This window comes from Salmo trutta, unplaced genomic scaffold (genome assembly GCF_901001165.1).
Source record: "Salmo trutta unplaced genomic scaffold, fSalTru1.1, whole genome shotgun sequence".
Classification (NCBI taxonomy): domain Eukaryota; kingdom Metazoa; phylum Chordata; class Actinopteri; order Salmoniformes; family Salmonidae; genus Salmo; species Salmo trutta.
The window spans coordinates 77,814-92,606 of NW_021822894.1; the positions used below are offsets into that span (position 1 = coordinate 77,814).

Below are 14,793 nucleotides of genomic sequence, written 5' to 3' on the forward strand. Positions count from 1 at the left end.
AGTCTCCAGACCAGTCTGCAGATTCAGTCTCCAGATTCAGTCTCCAGATCCAGTCTCCAGATTCAGTCTCCAGATCCAGTCTCCAGATTCAGTCTCCAGACCAGTCTGCAGATTCAGTCTCCAGACCAGTCTCCAGATTCAGTCTCCAGATTCAGTCTTCAGATCCAGTCTCCAGATCCAGTCTCCAGATTCAGTCTCCAGATCCAGTCTCCAGATCCAGTCTCCAGATCCAGTCTACAGATCCAGTCTCCAGATCCAGACTCCAGATCCAGTCTACAGATCCAGTCTCCAGATCCAGTCTCCAGATCCAGTCTCCAGATCCAGTCTCAAAATTCAGTCTCCAGATCCAGTCTGCAGATTCAGTCTCCAGATCCAGTCTCCAGATCCAGTCTCCAGACCAGTCTCCAGATTCAGTCTCCAGACCAGTCTCCAGATTCAGTCTCCAGATCTAGTCTGCAGATTCAGTCTCCAGACCAGTCTCCAGATTCAGTCTGCAGATTCAGTCTGCAGATTCAGTCTCCAGCTTCAGTCTCCAGATTCAGTCTGCAGATCAGGGTCTCCAGATTCAGTCTGCAGATTCAGTCTCCAGATCTAGTCTCCAGATCTAGTCTGCAGATTCAGTCTCCAGACCAGTCTCCAGATTCAGTCTGCAGATTCAGTCTCCAGATTCAGTCTCCAGATTCAGTCTGCAGATTCAGTCTCCAGATTCAGTCTCCAGATTCAGTCTGCAGATCAGGGTCTCCAGATTCAGTCTCCAGACCAGTCTCCAGATCCAGTCTCCAGATTCAGTCTCCAGATTCAGTCTCCAGATCCAGTCTCCAGATCCAGTCTCCAGATTCAGTCTCCAGATCCAGTCTCCAGATTCAGTGTCCAGATTCAGTCTCCAGATTCAGTCTGCAGATCCAGTCTGCAGATCCAGTCTCCAGATTCAGTCTCCAGATTCAGTCTCCAGATCCAGTCTCCAGATCCAGTCTCCAGATCCAGTCTCCAGATTCAGTTTCCAGATTCAGTCTCCAGATCCAGTCTCCAGATTCAGTCTCCAGACCAGTCTCCAGATCCAGTCTCCAGATTCAGTCTCCAGATCCAGTCTCCAGATTCAGTCTGCAGATTCAGTCTCCAGATTCAATCAGCCATATTCAGTCTGCAGATCCAGTCTCCAGACCAGTCTGCAGATTCAGTTTGCAGATTCAGTCTCCAGATCCAGTCTCCAGATCCAGTCTCCAGATTCAGTCTCCAGATCATGTTCTGATGGAAACTCTGAATAATGGCAGAGTCCACAGAAACCACCCTAGACCGCTAGACCACCCTAGACTACTAGACCACCCTCGGCCCCAAAACCACCCAAAACCTCCAGACCACCCTAGACCTCCAGACCACCTTAGACCACAGAAACCACCCTAGGCCACAGAAACCACCCTAAGCCACAGAAACCACCTTAGACCTCCAGACCACAGAAACCCCCCTAGGCCACAGAAACCCCCCTAGGCCACAGAAACCACCCTAGACCTCCAGACCACAGAAACCACCCTAGACCACAGAAACCACCCTAGGCCACAGAAACCCCCCTAGGCCACAGAAACCACCCTAGGCCACAGAAACCACCCTAGGCCACAGAAACCACCCTAGGCCACAGAACCCCCCCCTAGGCCACATAAACCACCCTAAGCCACAGAAACCACCTTAGACCTCCAGACCACAGAAACCACCCTAGGCCACAGAAACCCCCCTAGACCACAGAAACCACCCTAGGCCACAGAAACCACCTTAGACCTCCAGTCCACAGAAACCACCCTAGGCCACAGAAACCACCCTAGGCCACAGAAAGGACCTCTAATTGTGAACCGTGACTGGTTGATGTCACCGGACACCACCTCTATAGAGATAGGATCTCTAATACAGACCACGTGAGATTCTGTGAAAGGAACTGAAGAGGATTTCAAAGCTTCCTTGTGACAGCAAGGTGACGGCAGGGTCTTGTTCAGTTCCTTGAAATTGTCCAATAAGAAAATCTCATTTTAGTTTTCCGTTGCGCAGCGTTTTCAAGCTGCTACGGTGTTGCCCTAATGAGCACAACCTCAAAACACAAAGGCAAACTGGGGAAACGGTATCAGAAGGAGGCCAAAGAGAAGTGCTGACTGAGCATAAACTGGGCTCCCGAGTGGCGCAGCGGTCTGAGGCACCGCGTCTCAGTGCTAGTAGGCGTCGCTATAGTACCTGGTTCGAATCCAGGCTGTATCACATCCAGCCGTGATTGGGAGTCCCATAGGGCGGCGCACAATTGGCCCAGCGTCGTCCGGGTTTTGCCGGGGAAAGTCCGTCATTGTAAATAAGAATTTGTTCATATAAACTTTACCTGCCTAGCTAAATATATATGAATAATATAAACAAGCAGGATGTATAGATAACATAGAAGAACAGCATTTAGTGGAGCCAACGATACAGTTTTTTTATGGAAGGCTTCAATACAGTACATAGGCCGTATGCATAGATAACATAGAACAACAGCATTCATTGCATTGTAATCTCACAACCTAACCGCTATTCTACATTTGTTTGTTGCAGACCCTCAGAAAGCTTCTGGTCAAGCAGACTGACATTCAGTGGAATCTTCAGTAGTTCGATACGATTGGTTTAGAGCAGTAGCCAGAGTGCTTTAGTAAAAATCAAACCGGTTTTGATCATAACAACAGTAATATGATAATGAACAGATATTTATTAAACGTTGGGACGTTATGACATCATTACATACATCGTTTTGTTTCATTTCTAATGACACACATTTTTCACTACAATTTTTTTTTTTATTTGTTTATAATTTTATAAAAAATGATGTTGCTTAATTATAATGTGTATTAATACTGTCGTTATGGTAACCGCCAGTCCATCTTGATGGTTGTTGGGTCTCTCAAAGTAAGGCAGTATGCTGGAAGGAGGGGGGATCACGTACGTTCGGACCATTCATCCTTGGCTTCACTCAGTGACTACCCCTTTGAAGGATCTCATCTAACAGTTTCTGTAAAGAGGAAAGAGAGAGTACACATTATACATTGAGAATTTTTTACTGTGGGCTATGCTATAGATCACGGTCATATTCCCCCTGTGAAACCCCATAGACTCCCTCCAGAACCCAACAAAACCCAACGAAGACTAAAAACTAAAGTCAAGAGAACTCAACTCTCCACTGTCTCTCTGCTTCAGATGGGAATCAATAGCCTTGTACCCATCCAGACATCCAGACATCCAGGCCCACAGTCAACTGGCTGTTTTTGGTACAATACTCAGGTTGTCTATAGTCTAGTATCTATTGAAGCAGAGGAGACTGAGGCTATGGATTGGTTCCCTAGTTCCCTGTGCTTTCTCAGGCTGCAGCAGAGTAGCATGGGTGGAGGTGGATGAGACTGGGTCTGTCTGTCTGTCTGTCTGTCTGTCTGTCTGTCTGTCTGTCTGTCTGTCTGTCTGTCTGTCTGTCTGTCTGTCTGTCTGTCTGTCTGTCTGCCATCAGCTGTACGATTGCTTTGCGGTGTGATCCCGACTGTGTACCTCACTCTCTTTTTCTCTCTCTGTCTCTCTCTCTCAAGGCCTTTTTGTTTGCCTGTGGACACTGGGCTCACACACCGAGAGAGAACAATGAGTCTGTTCATTGACAGCCATAACCAGAGGGAGAGGAGAGGGCAGGAGCCCCCGGTGGCACTGCACCCAGAGACATTGCATTTTCTAATGTGAAATATCATGAATAACCATGCATAACAGCCTAATGAACAGAAACAACAGCAACAAAACATAGAGATGGAAAATTTAACGCTTCAGTGGGTCTTTGCAAGAGAATCCACAACAAGCTAAAAGTTGCTCCTCTCGCTGTTACCAGTAGACAACAGTAAACAACAGTAAACAACAGTAAACAACACTAAACAACAGTAAACAACAGTATAAACAACAGTACAACAATGTGTTTGAGATTTTCAGCTTCAGACTCATTGGACTTGTGACTTTGATGTCAGCATTGACGTGTGTGTTCAAAAAAATAATCAACGACACATGTATTTGATTTCCTCGTCTTGTGATAAAAGGAGTGATTGAAATGTAAATGTATGTGAACAGGGCCCTCTAGTGGCCACAGCAGGCAACACGTGACGTTGTGCTCAACTGGGGGACAAGCAGTGTTACCGAGGGACAAGCAGTGTTACCGAGGGACAAGCAGTGTTACCGAGGGACAAGCAGTGTTACCGAGGGACAAGCAGTGTTACCGAGGGACAAGCAGTGTTACCGAGGGACAAGCAGTGTTACCGAGGGACAAGCAGTGTTACCGAGGGACAAGCAGTGTTACCGAGGGACAAGCAGTGTTACCGAGGGACAAGCAGTGTTACCGAGGGACAAGCAGTGTTACCGAGGGACAAGCAGTGTTTTTTAGTTAGAAAACATAGAGGGACACGAGATCGAGGGACAAGCGATGGCGGCCATTTTGTTCAGTTTAAATATCTGCATCTCTACAATAACCAGTTACATGAATATGACCGTTGACAAAAGGAAATGCATCATCTGTTTACTAGTCAGGGAAGAATCGATGTAAACCTGAGCATTAATCACCTCTGCTGAAAGGTTTCCAGTTATAGGCTTCCCAGGCCTAATCCTAACCAGTTACAGGCTTCCCAGGCCTAATCCTAACCAGTTATAGGCTTCCCAGGCCTAATCCTAACCAGTTACAGGCTTCCAGGCCTAATCCTAACCAGTTATAGGCTTCCCAGGCCTAATCCTAACCAGTTACAGGCTTCCCAGGCCTAATCCTAACCAGTTATAGGCTTCCCAGGCCTAATCCTAACCAGTTACAGGCTTCCCAGGCCTAATCCTAACCAGTTATAGGCTTCCCAGGCCTAATCCTAACCAGTTATAGGCTTCCCAGGCCTAATCCTAACCAGTTATAGGCTTCCCAGGCCTAATCCTAACCAGTTATAGGCTTCCCAGGCCTAATCCTAACCAGTTATAGGCTTCCCAGGCCTAATCCTAACCAGTTATAGGCTTCCCAGGCCTAATCCTAACCAGTTATAGGCTTCCCAGGCCTAATCCTAACCAGTTATAGGCTTCCCAGGCCTAATCCTAACCAGTTATAGGCTTCCCAGGCCTAATCCTAACCAGTTATAGGCTTCCCAGGCCTAATCCTAACCAGTTATAGGCTTCCCAGGCCTAATCCTAACCAGTTATAGGCTTCCCAGGCCTAATCCTAACCAGTTATAGGCTTCCCAGGCCTAATCCTAACCAGTTATAGGCTTCCCAGGCCTAATCCTAACCAGTTATAGGCTTCCCAGGCCTAATCCTAACCAGTTATAGGCTTCCCAGGCCTAATCATACCTATTACTTTTACTACAACAAATCTTTAAAAAAAAAAAAAATTTTAAATGTACCTCAAATTTTAGCCTCCACTTTCCCATGCTTTACAGTTTTGGTTTTAATCACAGTGAGCTTGAACCTAAACGGAAATGCAAAAATGTCAATCAACCTAAGGCATCGCTCCCGGCAACGTGAGGCCGTTACCTTCGAACATTAATTTATCTGTAGAGGACGATATCTTTATTACAGCTTTAGGCCTTTACTGTGAGACATTAGTGGATATACTGTGGCCTTTCAGAAGGTAGTGGAGCGTGTAGGACAGAAGTGTAGCTGGTGTGTTAAACTAGTTCATTGTTTTTATGGCTCATTGACTCATTAATGGGCTGTTAATGCAGTTCAGTTCATTGTGTTTATGGCTCATAGACTCATTAATGGGCTGTTAATGCAGTTCAGTTCATTGTTTTAACGCCTCAGACTCATTAATGGGCTGTTAATGCAGTTCAGTTCATTGTGTTTATGATTCATAGACTCATTAATGGGCTGTTAATGCTGTTCAGTTCATTGTGTTTATGATTCATAGACTCATTAATGGGCTGTTAATGCAGTTCAGTTCATTGTGTTTATGATTCATAGACTCATTAATGGGCTGTTAATGCAGTTCAGTTCATTGTGTTTATGGCTCATAGACTCATTAATGGGCTGTTAATGCAGTTCAGTTCATTGTTTTAACGCCTCAGACTCATTAATGGGCTGTTAATGCAGTTCAGTTCATTGTGTTTATGATTCATAGACTCATTAATGGGCTGTTAATGCTGTTCAGTTCATTGTGTTTATGATTCATAGACTCATTAATGGGCTGTTAATGCAGTTCAGTTCATTGTGTTTATGGCTCATAGACTCATTAATGGGCTGTTAATGCAGTTCAGTTCATTGTGTTTATGATTCATAGACTCATTAATGGGCTGTTAATGCAGTTCAGTTCATTGTGTTTATGATTCATAGACTCATTAATGGGCTGTTAATGCAGTTCAGTTCATTGTGTTTATGATTCATAGACTCATTAATGGGCTGTTAATGCAGTTCAGTTCATTGTGTTTATGATTCATAGACTCATTAATGGGCTGTTAATGCAGTTCAGTTCATTGTGTTTATGATTCATAGACTCATTAATGGGCTGTTAATGCTGTTCAGTTCATTGTGTTTATGATTCATAGACTCATTAATGGGCTGTTAATGCAGTTCAGTTCATTGTTTTAACGCCTCAGACTCATTAATGGGCTGTTAATGCAGTTCAGTTCATTGTGTTTATGGCTCATAGACTCATTAATGGGCTGTTAATGCAGTTCAGTTCATTGTGTTTATGATTCATAGACTCATTAATGGGCTGTTAATGCAGTTCAGTTCATTGTGTTTATGATTCATAGACTCATTAATGGGCTGTTAATGCAGTTCAGTTCATTGTGTTTATGATTCATAGACTCATTAATGGGCTGTTAATGCAGTTCAGTTCATTGTGTTTATGATTCATAGACTCATTAATGGGCTGTTAATGCAGTTCAGTGACAACATACATACTATTTAGTATTCCGATTTCTGTGGCAGTTCTGTTTAAAGAATCACTAGTATATTACTATAATCCCTACTGTATCACTATAATCCCTACTGTATCACTATAATCCCTACTGTATCACTGTAATCCCTACTGTACCACTATAAACACTTATAAAATCACTATAATCCCTTATAAAATCACTATAATCCCTACTGTATCCCTATAAACCCTGCTATATCACTGTAATCCCTTATAAAATCACTATAATCCCTTATAAAATCACTATAATCCCTACTGTATCCCTATAAACCCTGCTATATCACTGTAATCCCTTATGAAATCACTATAATCCCTACTGTATCACTATAATCCCTACTGTATCCCTATAAACCCTGCTATATCACTATAATCCCTTATAAAATCACTATAATCCCTACTGTATCACTATAATCCCTACTGTATCCCTATAAACCCTGCTATATCACTATAATCCCTTATAAAATCACTATAATCCCTACTGTATCACTATAATCCCTACTGTATCCCTATAATCCCTTATAAAATTACTATAATCCCTACTGTATCACTATAATCCTTACTGTATCACTATAATCCCTACTGTACCACTATAATCCCTACTATACCACTATAATCCATACTATACCACTATAATCTCTACTATATCACTATAATCTCTACTGTATCACTATAATCCCTACTGTATCCCTATAAACCCTGCTATATCACTATAATCCCTTATAAAATCACTATAATCTCTACTGTATCACTATAATCCCTACTGTATCCCTATAATCCCTTATAAAATTACTATAATCCCTACTGTATCACTATAATCCTTACTGTATCACTATAATCCCTACTGTACCACTATAATCCCTACTATACCACTATAATCCCTACAATAGCACTATAATCCCCACTGTATCACTATAATCCCTACTGTATCACTATAATCCCCACTGTATCACTATAATCCCTACTATATCACTATAATCCTTACTATATAACTACAATCCCTACTATATAACTACAATCCCTACTATACCACTATAATCCCTACTATATAACTATAATCACTACTGTATCACTATAATCCCTACAATAGCACTATAATCCCCACTGTATCACTATAATCCCTACTATATCACTATAATCCCTATAATAGCACTAGAATCCCTACTATATAACTACAATCCCTACTGTATCACTGCAATCCCTACTGTATCACTATAATCACTACTGTATCACTTTAATCCCTACTATATAACTACAATCCCTACTATACCACTATAATCCATACTGTATAAGTATTACTATATAAATTCACCAGCATAACTAACAATAGTAAACAGTTACTGCAGCGTCCAATCAATTAACACAGAGAGACATTCCATATTTCCAGACGTTCTGACCTTTTTGAAGAGATCAGCTCTCAGCCTGTTAGTCAGGTAGTCCTCCCTCCTCTTCTCTTCTTCCTGTTTCCTCCTCACCTCCGGCAGATTTTTATAGTTCCTGTCAATAATGAGTCATCATAATCCCACATATACAGTATAGAGTATGGCGGAATATTCAGGTTTAATGCCCAGGGTCCTTTATAAAGGGGGCTATTATTCCAGCAGGGTTGGGATCAATTACATTTCAATTCAATCAATTCAGAAAGTAAACAGATTTGAATTTCAGTTTACTTCCTTAAAAATTGACTGAACTGAAAAATAATTTTGCCCAAAATCTGCATCCCAGACCGTGCTTGTATCTGATTGAATTAAGACTCATTCCATTAACCAAGACCAGCCCAATAGAGACCTGGTCACCTACGAAGACTCCATTAACCTAGACCAGCCCTATAGAGACCTGGTCACCTATGAAGACTCCATTAACCTAGACCAGCCCTATAGAGACCTGGTCACCTATGAAGACTCCATTAACCAAGACCAGCCCAATAGAGACCTGGTCACCTACGAAGACTCCATTAACCTAGACCAGCCCTATAGAGACCTGGTCACCTATGAAGACTCCATTAACCTAGACCAGCCCTATAGAGACCTGGTCACCTATGAAGACTCCATTAACCTAGACCAGCCCTGTAGAGACCTGGTCACCTATGAAGACTCCATTAACCTAGACCAGCCCTGTAGAGACCTGGTCACCTATGAAGATGACTCCATTAACCTAGACCAGCCCTATAGACACCTGGTCACCTATGAAGAAGACTCCATTAACCTAGACCAGCCCTATAGACACCTGGTCACCTATGAAGAAGACTCCATTAACCTAGACCAGCCCTATAGACACCTGGTCACCTATTCCCAGTACACCCACAGGATCACTGAATTGAGACATGATATCTCTTGATTCAACAACAAATCAATCTGCCTAATACAATGTGGGGATGGAACCAAGGAGAGAGAAGGTAAACCGGCAGAGCAAAAAACACTATTAGATGGAATCCAGAAGAGAAAATAAAAGACAAGCCATTTAGAACAGAGATGTTAGTTATATCACCTCTACTCTACACAGAGAAACACATATAAACTCCACCTCTGTGGTCAGGACTAGGAGAGAGAGAGCAAGAGAGAGAGAGAGAGAGAGAGAGAGAGAGAGAGAGAGAGCGAGAGAGCGAGAGAGCGAGAGCGAGAGAGAGAGCGAGCGAGAGACCGAGAGAGAGCGCGAGAGAGAGAGAGAGATGCCAGAATGAGAGATTGAGATGGAGAAACTCACTGCCTGGTTCTGAGCTGCATCTCCTTCCCTGTAATGGCTCTATCTCTGGGTCTGAAAAGGTTATCTGGAAACACACACACACACACACACACGCACACACACGCACACACACACACACACACAATACTGATTGTTAACAACAGTTTGTGAGAGATTTCTAATGTTAAGGTAGTCTCGAGTTTTTGCTCACCTGAGTTAGAATACCTCATGATAAGCTGCAGACCATAATCTTTACCAAGAGGGTTTTCTTTTTATTCACCACCACAATGATCGTTATAAGGATAAGTCAAGAAGAAAATTCACATCCAGAGGCGGGGAAACTGAAATCCGTTTTACCTCATCTTTACCATCTGTGTAACCAGAGCAGACAATACTCCACACAGAGAGACACATATAAACTCTATATCACCTCTACTCTACACAGAGAGACACATATAAACTCTATATCCCCTCTACTCTACACAGACATATAAACTCTATATCACCTCTACTCTACACAGAGAGACACATATAAACTCTATATCACCTCTACTCTACACAGAGAGACACATATAAACTCTATATCACCTCTACTCTACACAGAGAGACACATATAAACTCTATATCCCCTCTACTCTACACAGAGAGACACATATAAACTCTATATCACCTCTACTCTACACAGAGAGACATATAAACTCTATATCACCTCTACTCTACACAGAGAGACACATATAAACTCTATATCACCTCTACTCTACACAGAGAGACACATATAAACTCTATATCACCTCTACTCTACACAGAGAAACATATAAACTCTATATCACCTCTCCTCTACACAGAGACACATATAAACTCTATATCACCTCTACTCTACACAGACACATATAAACTCTATATCCCCTCTAGTCTACACAGAGACACATATAAACTCTATATAACCTCTAGTCTACACACAGAGAAACACATACACAAGGCTCTCCCTCCCTTAGGAAAACCAGACCACAACTCTATCCTCTTGATTCCTGCTTATAAGCAAAAACTCAAACAGGAAGTATCAGTGACGCACTCAATATGGAAGTGATTAGATTAAGCGTGATGCTAAGCTACAGGACAGTTTCGCTAACACAGACTGGAATATGTTCTGAGATTCACTAGTATCAGTAGTGTCTATCAACACATCCCAACCAAAAGCCATGGATTACAGGCAACATCTGCACTGAGCTTTCAAGGAGCGGCCACTAAGAAATCCAGCTACAACCTCTGACGAGCCATCAAACAGGCAAATGGTCAATACAGAAACAAGATGGAATCCTACTACGCCAGCTCTGGCACTAGTCAGATGTGACAGGGCAAAATATCACGGGTTACAAAGGGAAACCTAGTCACAAGCTGCCCAGTGACGCCAGCTAAATGCCTTTTATGCTCGTTTCTAGGCGAGAAACACTGAACCATGCATGAGAGCACCGGCAGTTCAGGATCGACTGTGTGATCACGCTCTCCATAGCCGATGGGAGTAAGACCTTTAAACAGGTTAACATTCACAAGGCTACGGGGTCAGATGGATTACCAGGACGGGTACTCAGAGCATGCGCTGACCAGCTAGCAAGTGTCTTCACTGACATTTTCAACCTCTCCCTGACCCAGTCTGTAATACCTACATGTTTAAAGCAGACCATCATACTCCATGTGCCCAAGAACACCAAGGTAACCGGTGCAACTGGATCCTGGACTTCCTGACGGGCCGCTCCGAGTTAGTGAGGGTAGGCAACACATCCACCATGCTGACTCTCAACACGGGGGCCCCTCAGGGGTGCTTGCTTAGTCCCATCCTGTACTCCCACAACTGTGTGGCCACGCACGACTCACACACCATTTTGCTGACAGAGGTAGGCCTGATCACCGACCCATAACTTTAATAATTTGCGACAATAAAATAACAGAATTTATATTTTCAGAATACTAAAATAATGAAATAATGGAAAAACAATAACTTATGATCTACAGCAATCCTTTAAGTGGATCAGAAAAAAAAATGAAATACTTAGGATGCTTAAGTGATGAAAAAACGTATTGTAATATACTCAGGGAGTCTGGAAGCAAGTGCACAAGGTGAGTTTAATAATAAACACGAAGAAACTACAAAACAGGAGCACCGTACTGACTGTAACTCAAAAAGCAATACTGCCTGATGACTGAGGCTACAGAGGGCTATATGAAGGGAGAGTAATCAGGGTGGTGATGAGGTCCAGGTGTGCTTAACGATGGGGAGCAGGTGTGCTTAACGATGGGGAGCAGGTGTGCTTAACGATGGGGAGCAGGTGTGCTTAACGATGGGGAGCAGGTGTGCTTAACGTTGGGGAGCAGGTGTGTGCAATGTGGGGTTGCCAGGACCGGTGGTTAGTAGACCTGCGACGTCGAACGCCGGAGGGAGCAGGAGTAGGCGTGTGTCACGTCCTGACCATGTTAAGATGTTATTTTCTATGGTAGAGTAGGTCAGGGTGTGACAGGGGGTGTTGTTCTATGTTTTGTATTTCTATGTTCATGTTCTAGTTGTGTATTTCTATGTTGGTTTTGTTTGGGATAATCTCCAATTCCTCGTTGTCTCTAATTGGAGATCATACTTAAGTAGGGTTTTTTTTCCACCTGGTGTTGTGGGATCTTGTTTTTGCACAGCTCTGTAAAGCCTGCAGAACGTGACGTTCGTGGTTCTTTGTTTATTGTTATTGTATAGTGTTCTGAGTTAAAAAATAAATATTTATCATGAGCACTCAACACGCTGCACCTTGGTCTACTGCTTACGACCAGCGTCACAGCGTGACACAAATATACAAAGATAACTATATTCCATTACTCAACAATACCAAAACAGATTTCATTAAAATGAATAATCTTCCCATAAATCTTACAGGTATACTAAACCTCTTTAGAACAGCATTGCTGCCAAAGTTTTTATATTTATTGTCCGTAATACCAATTACCCCACCGAAGACATTCAGAGTATACTCAGCCTTAACAGACTTTATATGGACAGATAAAACTCATATAATAAAATGGAAAGTTTTATATACCCCTATGTCTGAGGGTGGTTTTAACCTTCCAGACTTGGAATTGTATCAACTTCCTACCCAAGACTTTTAATTGAAACATATAATTAAATGTATTAAAGATGAACAATGGACACATATTAAAGAGGAACATGTTCATCCACAGAGTCTTTCCACATGTCTGTTTTCAAAGGACGGAGCTAAGAACATCAACAACTTCATAGTTAAAAACACAAGAACAATGTAGAAACCTAGAACAATATAGAACACTAGAACAGTATAGAACACTAGAACAATATAGAACACTACAACAATACAGAACACTGTAACAATATAGAACACTAGAACAATATAGAACACTACAACAATACAGAACACTGTAACAATATAGAACACTAGAACAATATAAAACCACTAGAACAATATAAAACACTATAACAATATAGAACACTAGAACAATATAGAACACTAGAACAATATAAAACACTAGAACAATATAAACACTAGAACAATATAGAACACTAGAACAATATAGAACACTAGAACAATACAGAACACTGTAACAATATAGAACACTAGAACAATATAGAACACTAGAACAATATAGAAGACTAGATAGAACCCTATAACAATATAGAACACTAGAACAATATAGAACACTAGAACAATATAGAACACTAGAACAATATAGAACACTAGAACAATATAAAACACTAGAACAATATAGAACACTAGAACAATATAGAACACTAGAACAATACAGAACACTGTAACAATATAGAACACTAGAACAATACAAAACACTAGAACAATATAGAACACTAGAACAATATAGAACACTAGAACAATATAGAACACTGTAACAATATAAAACACTAGAACAATATAAACACTAGAACAATATAGAACACTAGAACAATATAGAACACTGTAACAATATAAAACACTAGAACAATATAAACACTAGAACAATATAGAACACTAGAACAATACAGAACACTGTAACAATATAGAACACTAGAACAATATAGAACACTAGAACAATATAGAAGACTAGATAGAACCCTATAACAATATAGAACACTAGAACAATATACAACACTATAGTTAAGTAACAACTCCTACTCTTCCTGAGCTTGAAGAGATTGACTGACTTATCAGAGAGAGATCATTAACACTGTGCAAACACAGCACTTCTGCCTGCCAGACAAGATGACTTCTGCCTGCCAGAGAAGATGACTACTGCCTGCCAGACAAGATGACTACTACCTGCCAGAGAAGATGACTACTGCCTGCCAGACAAGATGACTACTACCTGCCAGAGAAGAGGACTACTGCCTGCCAGACAAGATGACTACTGCCTGCCAGAGAAGATGACTACTGCCTGCCAGACAAGATGACTACTACCTGCCAGAGAAGATGACTACTGCCTGCCAGACAAGATGACTACTACCTGCCAGAGAAGAGGACTACTGCCTGCCAGACAAGATGACTACTGCCTGCCAGACAAGATGACTACTACCTGCCAGAGAAGATGACTACTGCCTGCCAGACAAGATGACTACTGCCTGCCAGAGAAGATGACTACTGCCTGCCAGACAAGATGACTACTACCTGCCAGAGAAGATGACTACTACCTGCCAGACAAGATGACTACTGCCTGCCAGAGAAGATGACTACTGCCTGCCAGAGAAGATGACTACTGCCTGCCAGACAAGATGACTACTACCTGCCAGAGAAGATGACTACTACCTGCCAGAGAAGATGACTACTACCTGCCAGAGAAGATGACTACTGCCTGCCAGAGAAGATGACTACTGCCTGCCAGAGAAGATGACTACTGCCTGCCAGAGAAGATGACTACTGCCTGCCAGAGAAGATGACTACTACCTGCCAGAGAAGATGACTACTGCCTGCCAGAGAAGATGACTACTGCCTGCCAGAGAAGATGACTACTACCTGCCAGAGAAGATGACTACTACCTGCCAGAGAAGATGACTACTGCCTGCCAGAGAAGATGACTACTACCTGCCAGAGAAGATGGCTACTACCTGCCAGAGAAGATGACTACTGCCTGCCAGACAAGATGACTACTACCTGCCAGAGAAGATGACTACTACCTGCCAGAGAAGATGACTACTGCCTGCCAGA

At 42.3% G+C, this 14,793-nt stretch overlaps 1 protein-coding gene across 1 annotated transcript; it reads right to left on the reverse strand.

The window, feature by feature from the left end:
- Positions 1–2,420: 2,420 nt before the first annotated feature.
- Positions 2,421–9,677, reverse strand: LOC115186279 ((E2-independent) E3 ubiquitin-conjugating enzyme FATS; the record flags this gene model as incomplete). The annotated part of the gene is given in 3 exon segments (XM_029745952.1): positions 2,421–3,013; positions 8,308–8,407; positions 9,614–9,677. Coding segments are annotated over 3 exon segments (203 nt in total), but the record flags the coding sequence as incomplete, so codon positions are not given.
- Between the last annotated feature and the right edge of the window lie 5,116 nt (positions 9,678–14,793).